Raw genomic sequence first — 18645 nt, 5'->3', positions numbered from 1 at the left:
GCATCTTCGCCGCGTTTTTTTTTGTGTGTGTGACTTCCTTTTGTGTACGTGCAAGCTTGTGCGCACTTCCCTCTTTCCCTCCCTCTCGCATCCCTGACTCTCTTTCGCATGGTCGCTGCGGCATCAGCCACCGCTGAAAGAAAAAATGGGTTCAAAACAGCCAGCAGCAGGCATTCGAAGTGGAGAACCAAGAGAGAAATTGCGAAGAGATGCTTGTTCGTCCGCAAACTAATAACAGTAAAGTCACGAAGCAAACAGTTATCCGCACACATATGCACGCACACGCTACCGAGAGCATCAGCATGCGTCTCAACAGAGAGAAGAAAGGGAGGGCAGAGTGTGCGCTGAGCATCTTTGCGCCTGTGTACCTGGGGGAGGGGGGGCGGAAGACAGGGGTGTTCGACCCTTCCAGTCAAAAGAAAACTTTCAGCCAAACAAGAGGAGGAGTGGAAGAGAGAATATTCGAAGAAAAAGTTATCACACAAAAAGCGGCACACAGACACACAGGCACACACACACACAGATACACACACTCACACAGAAGGGCAAACCTGCTTTTGTTTTTTTTTTGCACGCGTACACCTCTACACATACGGAGAGAAAACGTTTTGCGCGCAGACGCACATGACATGGGCAGCGGTGTACCACTGATGACTGCTCACTGACAGTGACATCGCTTCGCGTCTCATCCACTGCGCCTCTCTGTGTGATTGGGTCTGTATACATATATATATATACACGGGTGTATATGAGCTTGCAGTAGGTTGATGCGGGGAGATGAAGTGGTCGAAAGAGCACGCTGTGAATAAAAGAAAACCCTTGCGCACAGAAAAAGCCGCCCATATCTCACCTTTTTTCCTTCCTTTCAATGTGTCCTCTATAACGTACAGCACAAGCTCAGCTCCACTCTACACATGTCACAGGCCCATCGCGATGGTGCGAAGTAGCCGTAGGCACGCGCTACAGCAAAGTGCTGGCTCAGCCATCTGAAATCACAGCCCCGGCCTCAAACTCTACCCGCCCACCCGCTTCGAAGGCTGCCTCACAGCTACTCCCGTTTTGCCGGTCGCCACACCTGGTGCATCCCTCTCGGGATGGCATTCAGGCAGCCCACACCAGCAGGACAGTGTGAGGGCCTGGTGAGAGATACAATCGAGTCACGTGGAAACTTCATCCATTGTATGGGTGGCACAAACCTGTTTACTGTCGCAGGCCGCTCCGAACCAACGCCATCCAGAACCTGACCGCTGACATCGGTAGCAATACATCGCTCTGAGCTCCCTGAGGTCGTAGGAGCGTGGCCCTATCATGAACAGAGGCGCTTCGGAATTGGGCGGGGGGATACGGAGGTCTGCTTGGAATCCCTCACGCTGAGTGGCGTGTGTGCTGGATTCTGAGATCACGCTGAAGTGCCCCTCCCCTCCACATCAGAGCCCGCATTTTGCACGCAAAAATGAGTACCGACACTACGCTTCTCGCATCACCCCAAGAAGAAGTCAGTTGCAAGCAAAAAAAAAAGAGAAGAAGGCGTCTAAAGGAGAGGAGGGAGGGAGGGCTGGTGAGGAGTGAAGAAAAGCAGAACAAGGAGGGGCAGGATGTGGCGCACAGAGGAGTACAAGTACGCCCGTCGAGAGGGGCATGGTAAGAAGAGGCAAGAGAGAGAGACATATGACGCCACACACAAAAGGAAGACAGAAACAAAAAAAAAACAGAAAGAGGAACACACATCGCGAGGGCGGAGGACACACCAGTCCGCAGCCTCGGCATCTGCACGCAGCGTCATTGTTTGTCCCTAGCTGCATAGCACGGGCTCGACAAGTGCGCAGGTGCACTCAACGACCCACACACGCACACTTGCAAAAACCGAACCAGCAACGGGGCATACGCAAAGACACGCCGGCTGCACATGCATCAACGCATATGCACGCACATTCAAACATAAGATGGCGCCTGGATATCGGTGCGCCGGTGCTACGCTGCTGTTTGCTGCGCTTGTGAGGGGGTGAGAAAGAAGGACATCCCTTCAAGCGGAGTTCGCGGTCATGACAGGCTCTGTCGTGCCGCTGATCCGGCGCGTAAGCGCCGGGGGCGCACCACTCACAACGGCACCGTTATGCCGGATGCAGTTCTGTGCGGAAGCATGACCAACCACGACGCTAGTAGACTCATCACGGTTCACGATGTATTGAGCAAGGAAGCCCGCCACAAACGCGTCACCAGCGCCGTTCAAGTCAACCATCTCCTCCTGCGCCATCGGCGGCACTGGGTAGGAGCGGACGTGGTCGCCGCATGCGACGTACGTGTCGTGGGGCCCACAGGTCCCGACCACGAGTCGGGGCCTGGCGGAGTTGGCTCTCGGCAGCATGGAGATGCGCGCGAGACACCGCACGAACGCCTCATGGCGCCGCGAATTAGCGTGCATGACGGTGCCGAGGGTGCTCAGGTCAAAGTCGTGCGGCCACCGCACAGAAGCGTACGTTAGTAGATCTTCGTCGCTGCCGAAGAGGATGTCTACATGAGGCAAGAGAACATGTAGGCGGCTCTCAAACGCAATGCTAATATACGGCGCGTTCAGGTTGAAGCAGAAAAGCTTTCCGTGCAGGTGAGCGTGATGGGCAACGTAGAGAAGATTGTTAGGGCTGGAGGCGGTGTTGAGAAAGAAGCCCTCTGCGTAGTACAAACTGGCCTTCTCAATTGCAGATTGCACGGCGTCCGTTTGAATGTGCGTCAACGACAACGTCACGGCCGCGCCGAGGTTAGCAAGCAACGTTCGATCTTTCCGCACCACGAGGCCGGCACAGGTGCCCGTCGGTTTGTCTTCGCATTCCTCGAACAGCTGCTCGACGCCAGCCTTGGTGAGCGCGCTCTTCAGGATTTCGGCGAAGCGATCCTTGCCCAGTGCGCCCACGTAGGCGATGTGCGCATCAGGCAGCATCCAAGCCAAAACACGCGCCGTGTTCATGGCGGCCCCACCGGGGACGTAGTCCACCTGATCTTTGAACTCGTCCAGCAGCTTCGAGAAAAGAACAAGCTGCTCCGGCGCCGCCAGTGTGACACTCCCTGGTTCGACGTTATGCTCCCGCAAGAAATCGTTTTCAACGGTTGCCATCATGTCTAGCAAAGGATGCCCGAAACAGACAACTGATATCGGGGCCGGCGACGTGCCGTCGCTGAGGGTTTCCAGCCCCATCGTGAACTATGTGTATGCCACTGTATGTCCTTGTATGTGCGCGCGCGAGCACCGGTGTCCTTTGCAGGGGTGATCCTGTATGCGAGACACTTCTCCGCTTCTGTTGCTTCGCCTTTGTTACTCCCTCCCTACGAAGCCGTATGTGCTCTTTTGAGGTACAACGCCGTTGAGGCCAGGTAGGAAGGGGAGCAGTGCCCAAGTCCTTTGCCAAATAATGCACAACGACGACGAATCGAGTTGAAGGCGAAGAAAAACTCGCATAAGAGAACAAGTGAGGGCAAGAAAGCGAAGGTGCTGCATACGAGAGCTGATATAGTGCGAGTCCGCCAAATCGCAAGAGCGAGAACGACAGATACTCGGCGTCACGCAGAAGAAGAGGCGACACCGTTTTATCCGTTCGTTTGTTGGTTCTGCTTTCCTTTGCGTGATAAGGCTGGCCCGAACGAACACGTTGGGTCCGCCGCCACTGCCCCCACCGTATGATGCGTGGGTGCGTTGCTTTTTTTAGGGTCTTTCAAAATGTTTCTTTTTGTGTGTCGTGTGTGTGTGTGTGTTCTCTGTGTCTATTGAATGGCGGACTTTCTGATTTGTTATGCGGCAGTCAGATCAGGAATGCACGCGTCGCGGGCTAAGGCTCGGGGGAGACGTGTACGTTGGTTATGGGTGCTCCTCGCGCTAACGCTTTTTTTCTTTTATCGTCTCGGTTTTCTTTGTGTGCGCTCCGCGCGCCTGACGCGAAAAGAAGCGAAAGAGTAGCGTCTGCGTGTACGTGCGTGTGCGAAAAGGGGGCGTAGAACGGGGGTTGTTGTTTTCAATAGCAGTGTTGAAGGGCAGGTATGGAGTGTTGATGTGTGCGCTGCCGGATAAAAAAAAAGATAGGGCACGGTATGGCCAAACGGTGATGTGGCGACGGGATAGCAGCATGCATAGCCACGCAAGTGGTACCTCAACGGGCACCGACAGACGGCTCGGGAAAGGAAAGCAGCCTGTGTGAGGATTAGCAGGAGGAAACGGGGCAACGGTTGCGCTGCACCTTCCCACTCCCGTGTCTCACTCACTCTCCAGTGTGGTAGCACACCTGAATCGGTGGCGATAGTGCTTTTCTCCTCTTTTGGGAAGAACGCGAGAGGTCGAGGACGCGAGGACAGTGCAGCGGATCACGAGCCAAAGGAAACAAAGTAGAAGAGATGGTTGCACTTGGGTGCAGAAGCGTAAAGACGCGCAATGAGGGCAACAAGAACGGCAGCAGCGGCGGGCACGCAAATGCGCATTGAGACGCGGCAAAGATGCGAAAAGAGCCACGCACACACACACACACATGTACGCGTCACCCAGAGGGAAGGAAAGAGTCGCACTGACGTACAGGCGATGCAGGGGACCAGGGACGTGTAGAAACACAAAAGCCAATCGTCTCCTCCCCCACGCGACAGCCACTGATAGCACTCGACCATGAACGCGCGTTGAGCACAGCACCGTTTGTGGCACTGTGTACGGGTTTGCCTGCTAGAGAATTCCATTCTGGAGGCTCTGGAACTGGTCGTAGCGTCGAGTGCGCCAGTTGTCGGCACTGTTCACAATGAGCTCCTTCGCGTACACAGCGTAGTCTGCCTCAGAGAGAAGGTCGTCGCGAAAGCGTCCGCGCAGCTGGCGAACGGCGGCGCCCGGGTCCGCCCCGAAGCAGGGCATTGCGTTGTTTGGCGTCAAGATAGAGACCAGCGCGAGGATGTCCTCGCAGCGCTCGCGCGCCGCCGCGAGCGCCTCGTAGACAAGAATGCGAAAGTAGTTGAAGGCGTCGCTCGAGGCGCCACCCATGACGTCGATGAGCTCCTGCGACAACTTGAACGGCGCGGATTCAAAGTTCAATCCACCCGGTGACGTCACGAACAGAAAGCCAAAGTCGATGTGAACCAAGCTGCCGTCGCGCCGAATCATGAGGTTGCCGTTGTGCCGGTCCTTGATTTGGAGGATGTATGAGATGATGCTGTAGCCGGCCATGCTCTCCACAAAGTTCTGTTGCGCCTTGCGATAGAGAACGGAGTCTTCGCCATCGTAGGCCTTGAGGTAGTAGTTGTAGATGCTGCTGACCCGGGTCGCTTTCTTAATGCTATCCATCGACGCAGAGTCCTCGATCACCTCGAGCAGGCCACAGTCGCGATGCGTAGGTAGCGCTGCGTACGGCTTCACACGGACCGTCAGACCTGCCTCCTGCCAGATGCATTGGAAAGTGTGGATGAGCTGCAGTGCCAGCTCCTCCTGCCGGAGATCGTCGCCAGCCTTTACGATCATCGCGTTCATGGACCAGTTTGGGTGCGCACCCCAAGGAGACGACTTGCGCACGCGCGCCATGCGCGCCTTCTTGCTCTCGCCAAACACGGCGTGCAAGCATTGCAGTGCCTCGGGCGACGCGTCCTCCACGGCACCGCTTCCGCTCGCTTCTACCAGCGGCGCGGCCCGTGGCTCAGACCCCGGTGGGGGTGCCGGAACGAAGATCTCATCGGAGTCTGCACGGACGCGGAAGCGCCCGTCAGGCTGTCGAAGCCGCGTCACGGTCGGGTCTTGCATAGTCGCTGTGTCGTCTACGATGACCTCGTAGCGAATCAGGCAAGGCGCCCGCTCGCGTGACGAGAAAACGGTGCAATCTTCGACGGAGATGTTCACGATCCACTGTACAGATTCGCTGCTGGTGCAGAGCGGGTGGACGAGACGCATGGACTCCAGCCGTTGATTCAGCACTCGCAGACCTCTGCGCAGCTCGTCCTTGCGGTAGTTGCGATCTGGAAAAAAGCGGAGAGTGTTGCTCAGGTTCGTCAAGGTCGTCACAAAAGTCCGCTCGTCGTTGTACAGCTTGAGGCGTACCTCCTTCCGTTGCACGACACTGGCATCCACGTCGCCAAGGCCCTCCTCGGGGTCGCTGGAGGTTCGACTGCCGTCGCCACCGCTGGTGCTGTCGGAAGGAACGGCCGGTTGCCCTTGATTGATGGCGTAGCTCTCGAGCTTGTCGTGAATGTGTTTGAGCCGCCCCGCAAACCCAGTAGAACTATAGAAAGCTGATACGGCATCCACAGTCCACGCCAGGCGAAGCGCAATGTTCAGCGAACGGCCGGCAAGCCAAAGCATAAAGTTATGCAGCAGCTCCTGCGCGTTGGGGTTCGGGTGCGTGATACAGACATGCGTGACTTGCAGCAGGCACTCCTCCAACGTGCTTATATCTGTGTCATAGAGCTGTCGGACGCACATCTCTTGCTCTTCCGCAGACTGGTCGGTGAAAGAGATCAGCTGCAGATTTTTCAGCATTGAGCGGCGCTGCGCCTCCGCCCGTCGTTTCGGTATGCCGCCCATTCTGCCAGGTTCGCTAGGACGTCCGTATCCGTGTGTTGGTGCCTCTTTTCAAGTCGTCGTATGAGAGCTGTAAAGCGAAGCAGACGAATACCGGCACCAACAAAGGAAACGAAGGGAAAGGGGGAGATGCAGCGAGAGGGAGATAATCAGGGTTGAGCCCCGCAGTGCAGCCGGAGTCGCCCCAATGAGAAGATGAGGCACTGCCGGTCCATCTTTCTCTTTTTTTCCAGTCCATTGAGAGGCGGCAGCGCTTCGTCGAAAAGACACAGGGAGTGGGTCGTAGCACACTCCTTGCACACACACGAGAGGAGTAACGAGGATAGGCATGTCAGGAGAAAATAGAGAGCCTCCTGCTGTGCGTGCGTGTTGCGTGCCGCCTAGTCCACAAGCCAGGCCATCATTGTCACGCACACGCACATCGAAGCCAATAGGGGGAGGGGGCACCTTGTGTCTTTGCTGGTCATTCCACCACCATCACCCCTTCCCCTCCCTCCTCCTTAGCGACAGTTTACGTGACTCGCGTCAAGTGCTTGCGGATGCTACTCCAGGCAGTCAGCACCCTGCGGGTGCGTGCATTGTAGGGCAACGGTAGTGTACATGACGTGCGTGTATGTCTGCTCGCGGCAAAGCGCTCCAAAAGAGCCCCGCCCACGCACAAGGAACAAAAACACTCAGACGCGCGAATCAAGCCCGCTCGCCAGACCACGCCGGACTGCGCTCAAGATATCGTCCGTGAGAGAAGGCGAGGGCAAGCAGACATACACATAAAAAGAAGGCGTACAGACCCGCAGCGTATTCGTCGAGCCTCGCACGGCTGCCACCACGAATGCCTTGTGTCACTCGGGCATTTCGGGGATGGCTAGCTCCTGCTGCAGGAAGTGGGCTTTTATGGCTTCCGCTCCGTCGCGCATGACAGCGTGAAAGACTGTTGTCGGATTTGCCGCGCCGTACTGGGACACCAGGCGCATTGCACACGGCCGGTCTTCCGGGAGAGGCGGCAGCGTGACAGGGGTTGGGATCTGTAGTGCGTGGTGCTCCCGCAAGGACGCAATCAAAGCGGTGCGGCGCTCCTGTGCTTCTTTCGACTGCTTGCGTTTGCGCTCAAGCGCTGTGAGGTAGGGCACATCACGGAAGGCGTTGTATGGAATACTGTAGATGTCTGGCGATCGCAGCCCGGCGTCCGGGACACGAGAAGCAGTTCCAGTGGCAGAGGTGAAGGTAGATGGAAAGGAGGACAGCGCGAACTCTAGACGGCGCGGCACGTCAGGCACGTCACTCAGCCTCCCGCCTTGCTCCAGAAAGAGCACTGTGGCTAAGCAGCCGATGAGGTCCGTGAAGCTGAGCAAGGCGGCTTGCTCCGTGAAGGATGACAACGCTCCACCGACGGAGGAAGTGTTCCCGTGTCGGCTCACCGTAGAGTGAAGAATGCGCTGAAAGTCGCCATATTTCGTCCATGCCTGTGCGCATAGTGACGGTAAGTCGTGCTGCTGCTTGTAAGAGGTGGCGCACCACTGCAGCTGCCGGCACAGCTCGCACACCGCCGAAAGCGATATGCGGGGCTGCGCAGATGCGGCTGGATCGTCGCCGCTACGTGCTGGAGTTTGAGATACGAAGAGTGTGTGGAGCGGCGCGAGCAGGCGGGGCGGGACGACTTGCACAAGGGGCGTGTCAGTCGCAATAACGTCCGCGCATCCCCAAGAGCCAGTTTGTGTCGCTGATTCACCGTCTTTGTCCCTGGTTGCTGCATCATCATCAGAGACAGCCAACTCAACGGTAAGAGAGCGGAAGGGTGTGAAGAGGATGCACACGGCCCCCTCTTCGAAAACTCCGTCGACTGCTGTGGCGGCGGCAGCCTCCACAGCGCACTGATACAGCGTCGGCTGCTGCAGCGAGTCGGGGAGGGGAACCTGCAAAATTTCAGGGCACCTCGTCGGAGCGGCCTCTACAGCAGCGCCGCAGATCATGATCGCGTGGCTGACAGAAGCTCGGCTTCGGCCAAAGAGAGGTACACATCGATTCCGCTCCAGCAAGCTCCACTCGGTCGCGAAAAACGTCGCTGCAGCCTGCAAGGCAACGTCGGAGTTGGCACCGCAGTCCCACGGCGAGCACAACGACAACTCTGTTTCGGCGACTGTCACCTCCGTCAGAAACAGCGACGATGGCGGGCCTTTGTTGGATGCTTGCGCTGCAGGTGGTTGCACTGCGCCACCCGTCACGTTATCCCCCTGAAAATTGATGACCTCCACAAAAAGACACGGGCACTGCAACCGCGGCGCTACCGCTGGGTAGACAGCGACGAGGCCAGGCGGAACCGTGGCGTAGCGACCAGTGACGTACGGGTCAGAACACATGGCAGCGCCGCGGAGCGCGCGGCCGCAAACATGCTCCTCAAAGAAAGACCAGACCTTGGCAGTAATGGGTCGTTGAGCGGGGTAGCGCACCTCGTCCGAGTACACCACCACCGTCAGCATCAGCATTGCTTCGATAAAATCTGTGAAGCCAAGTGTTGGCTCGGAGACCACCGTGGCGAGCTCTGGAGAGACCGACGCTGCTAGCGGCTGCAGACCCTTCACAAGGGGCCTAATGTCTGGAAACCCGCCGTGATAGAAGATGGCCACCGCGCAAGTCTCTTTGACGGCGTCCAGTACAGGGAAAGCGTCTCGGATGAATGCGCGGTAGCCGGCCTCCGACAGGCGGCCAGCCACTGCGTACTTGCGGAAAAGCGGAAGAATTGCCGTGTGGAGTAAGGCTCCGACAACGTGCGCCACCAGTCGGTTCACATGCAGTGCCCATCCATTTCGCGCCGGGTGAAGCCGCATCTGCGACGATGCATGGATGACGCACCGCGAGATGAAAGGCCGCAGAAACGTAGCGGCTGTGTACTTCACCGACTCGGTCAGCAGAACGTGGTCCTCAGCACTTTCACGTAGTGCACGAAGTGCAGACTCCCCTTCGCCTTCATCGAAGTTCCCGTGCCCCTCACGCAGGCGCGTGAAGCGCTGGGTTTGGAAGATACGCACGCAGATCACCTTCATCATATCCACAAAGCCGCTGAATCCAATAGATTCGCCTTCATGCGCCGCGCTCGACGGCCGCGGCATTGAGGACGACGGCGCTGTTGTGATATTCCCGGAGCGCTGGAAGTCTCTGGATATCAAAGACATACGCGATGACCCAACGCTAAGTGAGAAGGCCCGTGACGAAACGGAGGCAGGTCCTGGATCATGCTCGTTGACGCCTGCCTGTCGCGCACCTTCACTCAAGGATTGCCGCTGCCACAGCTGGTCGAGCAGAACAGGAAAGACCCCTGTCGCGGGGCCGATGAGTTGCGCAGAGCTAAGAAACACCATCCAGCCGTCATGCGAGAGGCGCCCTGCTCTGAGCAACTCGCCATGGCTCAGGGCGATGCCGAAGAGAAGCCGCCACGACGACTCATCTTCCGAAGGCATGCGGTGCACAAGAGAATTGTTTTTGTATGATGAGAGCGAAGACGTTGGAGGTGAAAGGGAAACTCTCACACCACCCTCTGTTTCGCTTTCAACCTTGTCGATGAGCGTACGTGTGGGGTGGTTAGAGGTGGTGTGCCGTGTGGTGGTGGCTACGAGCGCACGGTGGCAAACAAAGGGAAGAAAGGCGAAAATGACATGATTACAGAGAGGAAGAGAGGGCGAGCCGGATCAAGTAGCAGAGGAGCAATGAGAACGCGTCCTCACCGCGAGAGCTGCCGAAGAACTTCCCTTTTTCCCCAATCCCACGATGAGACACCACAAAAGGTGTTGGAGGTGCACCAGAGAAAGAAGAAGGGAAGGGGAGGGTTGCGGGCAGCTTAGAAAGTGAGCTCAGAAAGAACTCAACAAGTTTCCCCCATGAATCCCCTCATGCGCCAGGTGAAGATGCTGTCCACCCCCTTCATATAGCGCAAGAGATTCGTCACGCACAAGACACCACGCGGCAGCAATGCAACCAGAGAAGAAGCGGAAAGCATGGAGAGGAAAGGATTTGAAAAAAGAGAAGCGAAATCGAAAAAAAAAGGAGGCGACGAGAAACGATGGTCCGATGCACAGCAGTCAACCGCCATGCCAGCAGATGTAAAGAGGGAACGGGAGGCGAGACCAGCAGCACCGCTGTCCAAGCCCGTGCCCTCGGGTTTCCGTCCACAAAGAGAGTGGAAGACAGAGAGACTTCAGCACAATAACACCCTCCTACCTTGAAACGCCACGCCCCCTGCTCTTCTACGACCAACGCGAGAGAAAGGGGTTGCGCAGCTCAAAGTCGTCACCATTGCTTCGGCGGCGGTGCATCTGCAGTGGTGTTCCCGCCATTGACGGGTGGCCCGACAGTGGTGGCGAAGACGGGCCACCAAACTGCCCGCCAGGTAGCGGCAGCTGCCGCTGCGTGGGAGTAAGAGATATGCCCAGTGCCTCGTTTCGAGACGGCGTAAATGGGGATGTCGTACCCGGGGGTGGCGGCGCGCGTGCAGTGTCGAGAGGCGGGGTCCCATGTGGAGGTCTTCGGGTGACTCCAGGCCTGCCCGGCACCGGGGCACCGAGCGGAAAGGCGTCCGGGTGGTGGCGCAACACGGGTGTCGGCGAAAGGATGTCGCCCTCCTCGGCAGGCAAGCGCATTTGCTCGGAAGAGGCGGATGGCGTGCCGCGCTGCGACGGAGGCGGAATGTTGCCGCTTTCCCAGCGACTCGGCAACTCCATGCCATTTCGGTCGGGTCCTGCGTTGGCTCCGCGAGGTCGCAACGTAGACGGCGGTGATGCCTGCGGCCGCTGCTGCAACGGTCCGCCGCTCTGAGGGGGCGACATCTGTGGGGATGCCAAGGATGTCTCTCTTGCTTGAAGTTCTGGTGTCACATCCTCGGAGGTCTCCTCATCCTCCTCCTCGCCACAGCGACACCCGCTGCGGCACCAGCGGAGGGTCTGCACGGTTGCAGCGATAGTAATCACCACCACTGTGCCAGCAATCTCCATGTGCCGCTTCACCTTGTACGGTGCGCCGCCCTCGCGGTGGTAGGCCTCGTAACTGCTTTCGCTGTAGCCTTCTTCCCCGCCCCGATTTGCCGGCGTTTCGCTCAGCTCGCCGCGGTATCGGCTGTGGCTCTCCTCTGCGTGCTTTGGCGAGTTCACCCGTGGCTCTGCTCGGGGAGCGGAGGGAGTCGGAGCATGTGTGGAGGTCCCCACTGGTCGGGGAGCCTCGGAGGGCAGCGACACTACCTCTTGCGGTGCCTCCACTCCTGCAGGTGCAACAGGCGACAGAGGAGGAGTGGCCAGGCCCTCGGCAGCCTCGGCAGGCCCTGCAACCGCTGTCTCTTCTGTCTCTGTCTGCTCCGCCGCCTCTACAAGCTGTGAGTCAATGGCCTGCAGGCGCTCCAGGAAGTGCTGGATTGCAGCGTCGCGGGCAGTTTCCAGTGCCATCTTCTGCTTCGCTAGTAGCGTGATCTTCTCTGCGGTTGTAGCAGGGGCGTCTTTCTCATTCCCCACAGCCGCACGCGCCGCATCCGCGAGTGAGTCGGCGGCCTCGCGAATGCTATCGAGCGTCTCACCCGCCTTCACCACCACCTCATCCAACGCCTGGGCGTCCTCCTGCACCTGCGTAAGTGTACTACTGTGCAAGAGCGCGCTCACCCTGCCGCGAAGCGTCACCGAGACACGCCCCAGCGTGACGAGATCTTGCTGGAGGGCCTCGAGCTTTTTCTCCATGGACTTCTGCAGTTCGGTGGCGACGGCCCTGTCGCGCCGCGCCGCAGACGACTTCTCCACCTCCTGCTGTGTTATGAGGTCGGATGCGGCTGTCCGGAACCGCACCCTTTCCTCGTCTATCTTGGCAAGCACCGGCTTCCGTTCTGTATTCAGCCGCCTTTGGGCCTCTGCCGCATCAACCTGACGTTTCTCCTCCGCCTTCCTCCTCGTTTCTGCACGTCGCGCTTCTTCTTCGGCCCTTTGCGCGTCCGCGCGTTGTGCCTCTCGTGCTAGACGAGCCTCCTCGCCTTTGCGACGTTCCTCAGCAAGCCTTTCCTTCTCATCTTTCTGCGCTTCCTCAGCTTGGAGAGCCGCTTCAGCCTGGCGAGCCGCCTCCTCGGCCTGCCGAGCCGCTTCTTCAGCTATGCGGACTTGCTCCTTTTTTTGTGACTCCTGGACAACCCTCGTTTCCCCCAACTGCTTCGCCTCTTCGGCCGCACTGGCTTCGGCCGCCTTGGGCATCTCCTCAAGGTGAGGGGCCGTATCCGCCTGCTGCGCCTCCGCAGCGATTTGAGCTTCTGCCCTCTTGGTCTCCTCTGCCATGTGTTTGTTCCCCTTCTCTTTCGTGGGCAAATGCGTGTCGAGGGTCGCGGTACCCGTTGAAGATGAGGGCTCTACCTCCATCACTGAGTCAGCCGGCGGTGGCAACTGCTCATCATGGTGTACCGCTGCTTCTTGCGCGAGGTCTTCTGAATGAAAAGCGCCACTGCCTGATGGCTGGGCACCGTTTTCCTCAGCCGACACACGGACCGTCGACGGAAAGGGCTCCTCCTCCATTGCAGCTTCAACGGATCTTTGAGTTTCCACCGCCTTCTGTGCTGCGGCTTCTTCTGAAGGGCTCTGCGCTTCCGCCGCCGTTCTCTCATTTTCCTCGAGTCGCCTATCCTCTTCTCGCTCCGCCTGCACGTCCCTTCGCGTCTCCGCGGCCTCTAGGCTCGCTTCAGCCATCCGGGCCTCCTCAATCACTCTCTGCTCTTCAGCATCAGCGTGTGGTGCATCCGATACATCGTGCTCGGCAACAGCACCGTCATCGAGCGGGACCTCAACCGAAACCTCGACGACAGCTTCCCTAGGACGCTCGGAAGGCCCTACAGGATCCACATACTCTGCTACAGGAACTGGCATGGCTAACTCGAACTCCGCCTGCTGCGCGCCCTCGGGCAGCGGCGCAATGCCGTCACGCGCCGGCTCGTCTTGAGCCGTCACAAGTGTCGGTGAAGAGCCGAGCGAAAGGCCCAGTAGAACTATAAGGCAAGCGCACCTGAGCACATGCCGGAATCTACATTGCTGCGCAAGCGTGACAGCTGGCATGGCTGTGCCGTGCTGCTTTCGACCAGACACACCTGAGAAAAAAAAAAAACGAAAAAACGCGAACAGGCTTCAGAAAAAGGAGCGAACAAAATGATGATAACGTCACGAGAATAGTCAAAAAAGCAGAAAATAATAATGGCAGCACCTCTGGCAGAGAACAGGGCGGACGGAGTTTTTGTCTTGGAATTGCGGCCCTGTGATACACGGCTTTTATTGATGAGAGTAGGCAGGTGTTGCGGGCACAAGGGAGGAGGGCGCGGGGAAGGAAAGCGGTAGAAAGAAGAAGCCAAAGAGAAAAGGGAGAAGAATGAGGGACTAGTGAGGAGAAAGCGAGAGGAGAATGAGCGCAGAGGAAAGCAAGACACGCGCGCACGCACACACACACAGGAGAAGGGTGTTCACGGGATGGGTAATAGACGGGCAATGAACAGAATAGATCAAACACACGCACACGGATGAAAAAAGGAGCGCTACGGGGGTGGCGAGCGAATTGATGTTATCGACAGTAAGATCAGTCCAAAGAAGACACCATATCGACCAAGGTCCTTCTTGTCCCTCCCTTTCCACCAGCTTTTTGGCTCGGCAGTGGTGTCGGTTTCAGAGACAGAGCGCTTTGGCCCCAAACGTAACAGCGACGCCGTTAGCGGGGCACGCGTGCCTCTGTGCTGCTGTTGCCGCTATCGGGAACGTAGGGCCAAGTGGAATACCGGTGATATGCTACCTTTTCTTGGTCGCCTTCTCTCTCTCTGTCTGTGTCTCTGTGTGTGTGTGTGTGTGTGTAAGAGAGAGAGAGCTTCTTTTTCACAGAAACGTCAAGAGGGATCAACAAAGACAAAGGCGCATACAGAAATCCCTCACGTGCGCGCGAGTATGTGGATATGCCGTACGTACGTGTCTGTGTGTATGCGCGAACGATTGGCAGCCGCTGGCCACGTCATTGTGAACAATGAGGCCAAGGTGCGAGTCATCCGCGCGTGCAGTGAGAAAAATCGAATCCCGAAAGAGAGCAAGGGTTATTGATACGTCAGCATAATCATCATCCGCTGCAGCCACAACAGTGCCCAGCAAACGCTTGGGTGGGAAAGAATGAACCAGAAAACCAGAGATCCTAAACGCGGGCCGTCCCTCTCTGTCTCTCTCTGTCAAGCAGCTGCGCGTGCGCTCACGATCAACAACAAAAGCGTGACTATCTCACGACAAGCCTGGTCTGGCGTACTTTCACGCACGAAAGGAAAAAAAAATGGCAGTTCCACGGTTAGCCATCTGCCGTTCTCCTGCCCAATTCCGGTTATCTTTCTGTGGCTTTTTTTTATGAGGTCCCAACACGCATACGCCCCGGCCAGCGAGGGAGTCGAATCCGCACATACATAGCACACACCTGTGTGTTGAGAGTGCTTCGGTGTCTGTCGGCTTCGATTCCTTTTTGTTGTTTTCGGCACAGGGGAAATAGAGCAATACAAGTATGCTGGTTATACATACATGAGCGGTGAAGAGTCCCTCTCGCATCAGAGGGAAAGAGGGGAGGGCGAGGACGAGCACTCACAGGAGGCCGTACACGCGGTGTGAAACGTGGGGATGTTGAACGGAAGTAAACGGTGCCGGCACCGTGACCCTTTAGGAATTCCACAGCGCCGCAGCTAGCCGATACCGGGAGGGGCAAGAAGGCCTCTATTTGTTGGGTGGCGCGTAGTACTCGACGCCGTCTCCGCCGATTGAATCGATGCGGATCGGCTCACGACCACCCTCCTCGGTGCCGGTGCCGACCACCATGGACGTGCCCCCAATGCGCGACAGCCTCGCCGGTGGCCGGTTCTGCAGCTCCTTCGGAATTGGTGGAGGCGAATCGTAGCCCACCTCCTCCAGACTGCGGCAAGGGCCGTACGACTCCCCCGTCAGGGGGTTTTGCCTACGTACCTGGGGCTCCGGCACCTTGATTTCCACCACCTCCATCGGCTTCGTATCCGGCGCTGGCGCACCCGCCAAAGAGCGTCGACGCACTGCTGCCGCGAACTGCTGGTCAGCCGCAGCCTTGTCCAGCATCTGGTCTGACGACATCATCGGCTCTGGACGCAGCCGCCACTCTGTGTCAGCGAGCGACTTTGCATGCTTCAAGTCGGCGCGTGCGGCCTTGAAAAGTACGACTACGTGCTTGTACTCCTTTTCAGAGGCGATGTGAAGCGGCGTCTTGTCGTCTTCGTTCGCAAGTGCGGCGTTTGCGTCGGCCTCGAGTAGGAGGTACACGGTGTCGTGGCGGCCAGCTTGCGCAGCCACGTACAGAGGAGTTTCTTGCCTCGCGTTGCGCATATTCAGGTCGGCACCGGCGCTCAGCAAGAAGGACAGAATGTCTGCAAATCCGCACCTTGCTGCCACGTGCAGGGCAGTTTCTCTATGAGGTCCGTTCACGGCATTCACGTCTGCCTTTCGGGCGATGAGGTACTTCGCCACGTCCAGGCGGTGATTGTACACGCTAATGTACAAGGGCGTTTCGCCGTCGGTGCCCCTGCCGTCCACCGCAGCGCCTAGTTGCACCAGCTCTTTGATCACCTCCGGCGACACAGACGGCTTCATACACGCAAAGTACAGTGGAACGTAGCCGCTCCCGTTCACGGCATTTACGGCGTTCTTGGCAACTGCATTGAAGAAGGCACGTACGCCTGCGACATCGTTGCGTAGAATAACGTCCTCAAACGACATGACAGAAGCAGCGACTGTGTTGGCTCACAGAAAGCACCCCCACAACGAGTATGCATGTCAAGGATAAGGTGTGTCCGCGCGTCCAGGTATGCAAACAAACGTGACGCAGAGAAAAGAAAGCGAGGGGGGGCACACGGCGGAAACACCGTTGGGCTACTTGGCTCCAAGATATGTTCGTTGGTCATGGGTTGGAAAAGGTGCCAAGAGACAAAAGACGGGAAGAAAGGGGTACAGCCGCTGCATGGCAGTGGAATCAAAGAAAATTAAAAAAAAACGCATATCGTCACCGCCGAACAGCAAAGGAGGGCGGGAGAGTGCGACCAGAGAAGTGGATTGTGCCGGCGAGGCAGAGGCATGAGGATTCGTCTCCGTGCTTCACCTCAGCAGTTTTGTTCTTGTCCTTTTCATCTCTGGGGGGGGGGGGTAAGGGGGCAATGCACGCCTGCACGAACACATCAGCTGAAGCAGTCCGATAGGTTGCACTCTTTCCCGGCAAATGCAGCTCTGTTTACCCCTCAAGTTCTTACTCGGCGCAAAACGCTGCGCTTGTGGACGCTTCTTACCGTCGTTATAGTTCATCCTCTACCACAACGTACTCCGGCAGGTAGGGAAGGTTAGAGTTGGTGTTGTAGCAGTTGCTGCTGCAAGTGTACACGAGAACATTGCTAAAGTGCAGCGCCGTGTTCTTGGCCTCGCCGATGTCCTTGGTGAGGTAGTAGACAACAGGGGCCGTAAGCTGCATCTCAAACTGGCGCGCCGCGCCACACACGGGGCACGGCGGCGGTAGAGAGCTCCCGTTCACACCGATTGGAATTGTGGACGTCCGTAGTGGAGTGCCGCCGGGGCACCATCGCACGCACTGGGATGGGGTCCGCTCCATGTGCTCCATGTACTCACGCACGCACGTATCTTCGGGAGCCTCATCGTCTTCCTCAAAGCCACTCGTGTCCAGCGCTGCAGAGCTGCCGTACATGGACTTCGCAGCAGCCAGTTGCTCCTCGATCGAGAGCTCTTTCTTCTGTTTTGGCGGAGGCTCTTCATACAGATCAAGCGGAACGCCACTCGTGTACAAAGCGCCTTTCAGGGGTACGGTCATGCCACGCGACGCCAGCGGGAATGCGGGCAGTTCCTTCGGTGTCTTCTCTAGTGCATCGTTTGTGTCGCTGGCGTCGTCGAGCGGCGCCGCAGGTGACGGTCTTGCCTCCTTTACCGGCCCCTCCTCCGTGCCCCAGTCGTCTGCGTCGTCTCCCCAATCGTCGTCACCGCCACCAAAGAGCGGTGCATCGTCCTCCGCCTTTTCCTCATTCTCGGTTGCCCTTTGAACCTCCGCGCGAAGCTGCTCCTGCAACTCGGCAAAGTACTCGCGGCTGAAGTTCTGGCTCCGCAGGGCATAGCAAAAACTGGTGTGAGACCTTGCAGCAGCAGCAGCAAGGCCGCTCTTTTTGCTGGTGCTGGTGGTCAGTGCAGGCACTGGTACGCTTTCATGAAAAGAGGCGGCTGCTCTTGACCTACGCGTACAGGCGGCACACGTGAGAATGTACAGCACTCGATCGTAGACCTCTAGGGGGGCGTACACCTGGCACAGAAGCGAGACGTGGGCAGTGGACTTACACTGCGGGCATTGAAAGTACTTACTCAGCGCGCCAGCAGATTGTTGTTCCGCTGTGCTCGCACCAAGGCGGAAGTACACAGCCTGGCCACCGACCTTGGACGTGTACGGATCCGACGCATCGTCCTGCGTCACCCCTCGCTGAGGCGTCCCGATCCAGAGAGGGAGTAGATCATTGCCACTCATTTTTTGTCGCGCACGTGCTTGCTGGGCTAATGAGACGCTGTCGAAGAGGTGGGTCGTTGAGGCGCTGGAGCACGGGCCACAGTTGTGAAGAAGGTAGGACGGGAGAAGCAAAGTGAGTGATACAGAAAGCCATTCGACGCTGCAATTCGTCGGCGCCGTTTTTCCGCGCGTGCACACGGCAGTGGCCGTGTCGTCAAGGTCCCTACAAAAGGCTGGATGAAACGGCAGGGGAGACAAAATGCACATCATCACTGCCCGCACTACTCACAACACACGTTGAACGCGCGAGCCTGCGCCCCCAACCACTTCGCTTTGTTTTCGTCCATTCTGTTCAAACGTTGGCTCTCCCTAGCAGTGGAACATGCTGTTGTTTTTGTGTGAAATTCAAGTGCAAATACAGTGAGGTGCACGCCGTGAGGTGCACCGTCCCTGTCAATCATGCCTCGGCGGCTCGCGCACTCGCCTCACTGTCGCCGAGCTGCGCGTGGCACCGCTGCATGCATGAGCAATTTGAAGGCCGCCCTATCTACCCGTTTCACACATGCGTACACGACGCCTTCATCAGGCGCACG

General features: G+C 57.8%; 6 protein-coding genes across 6 annotated transcripts; all 6 read right to left on the bottom strand.

Annotated features, from left to right (window-relative positions):
* Positions 1 to 2023: 2023 nt before the first annotated feature.
* LINJ_34_3380 (adenosine kinase-like protein) lies at positions 2024 to 3190 on the bottom strand (the record flags this gene model as incomplete). Its single annotated transcript, XM_001468658.1, has 1 exon — positions 2024 to 3190. The coding sequence occupies one exon, from the start codon at positions 3188 to 3190 to the stop codon at positions 2024 to 2026; it is 1167 nt and encodes a 388-aa protein (XP_001468695.1).
* Positions 3191 to 4693: 1503 nt separating this feature from the next.
* LINJ_34_3370 (putative phosphatidylinositol 4-kinase) lies at positions 4694 to 6529 on the bottom strand (the record flags this gene model as incomplete). Its single annotated transcript, XM_001468657.1, has 1 exon — positions 4694 to 6529. The coding sequence occupies one exon, from the start codon at positions 6527 to 6529 to the stop codon at positions 4694 to 4696; it is 1836 nt and encodes a 611-aa protein (XP_001468694.1).
* Positions 6530 to 7365: 836 nt separating this feature from the next.
* LINJ_34_3360 (conserved hypothetical protein) lies at positions 7366 to 9978 on the bottom strand (the record flags this gene model as incomplete). The annotated part of the gene is made up of 1 exon (XM_001468656.1): positions 7366 to 9978. The coding sequence occupies one exon, from the start codon at positions 9976 to 9978 to the stop codon at positions 7366 to 7368; it is 2613 nt and encodes an 870-aa protein (XP_001468693.1).
* Positions 9979 to 10761: 783 nt separating this feature from the next.
* LINJ_34_3350 (conserved hypothetical protein) lies at positions 10762 to 13584 on the bottom strand (the record flags this gene model as incomplete). The annotated part of the gene is made up of 1 exon (XM_001468655.1): positions 10762 to 13584. The coding sequence occupies one exon, from the start codon at positions 13582 to 13584 to the stop codon at positions 10762 to 10764; it is 2823 nt and encodes a 940-aa protein (XP_001468692.1).
* A 1668-nt stretch (positions 13585 to 15252) lies between these two features.
* LINJ_34_3340 (conserved hypothetical protein) lies at positions 15253 to 16278 on the bottom strand (the record flags this gene model as incomplete). Its single annotated transcript, XM_001468654.1, has 1 exon — positions 15253 to 16278. One exon carries the CDS (start codon positions 16276 to 16278, stop codon positions 15253 to 15255), a length of 1026 nt encoding a protein of 341 aa, XP_001468691.1.
* Positions 16279 to 16846: 568 nt separating this feature from the next.
* Positions 16847 to 18073, bottom strand: LINJ_34_3330 (conserved hypothetical protein; the record flags this gene model as incomplete). The annotated part of the gene is made up of 1 exon (XM_001468653.1): positions 16847 to 18073. The coding sequence occupies one exon, from the start codon at positions 18071 to 18073 to the stop codon at positions 16847 to 16849; it is 1227 nt and encodes a 408-aa protein (XP_001468690.1).
* Between the last annotated feature and the right edge of the window lie 572 nt (positions 18074 to 18645).

The sequence above is a fragment of the Leishmania infantum genome, chromosome 34, assembly GCF_000002875.2.
Source record: "Leishmania infantum JPCM5 genome chromosome 34".
NCBI classification, from domain to species: Eukaryota; Euglenozoa; class Kinetoplastea; order Trypanosomatida; family Trypanosomatidae; genus Leishmania; species Leishmania infantum.
The sequence above is the reverse complement of the archived record's forward strand: the minus strand, read 5'-3'. Positions and strand labels throughout refer to the sequence as shown.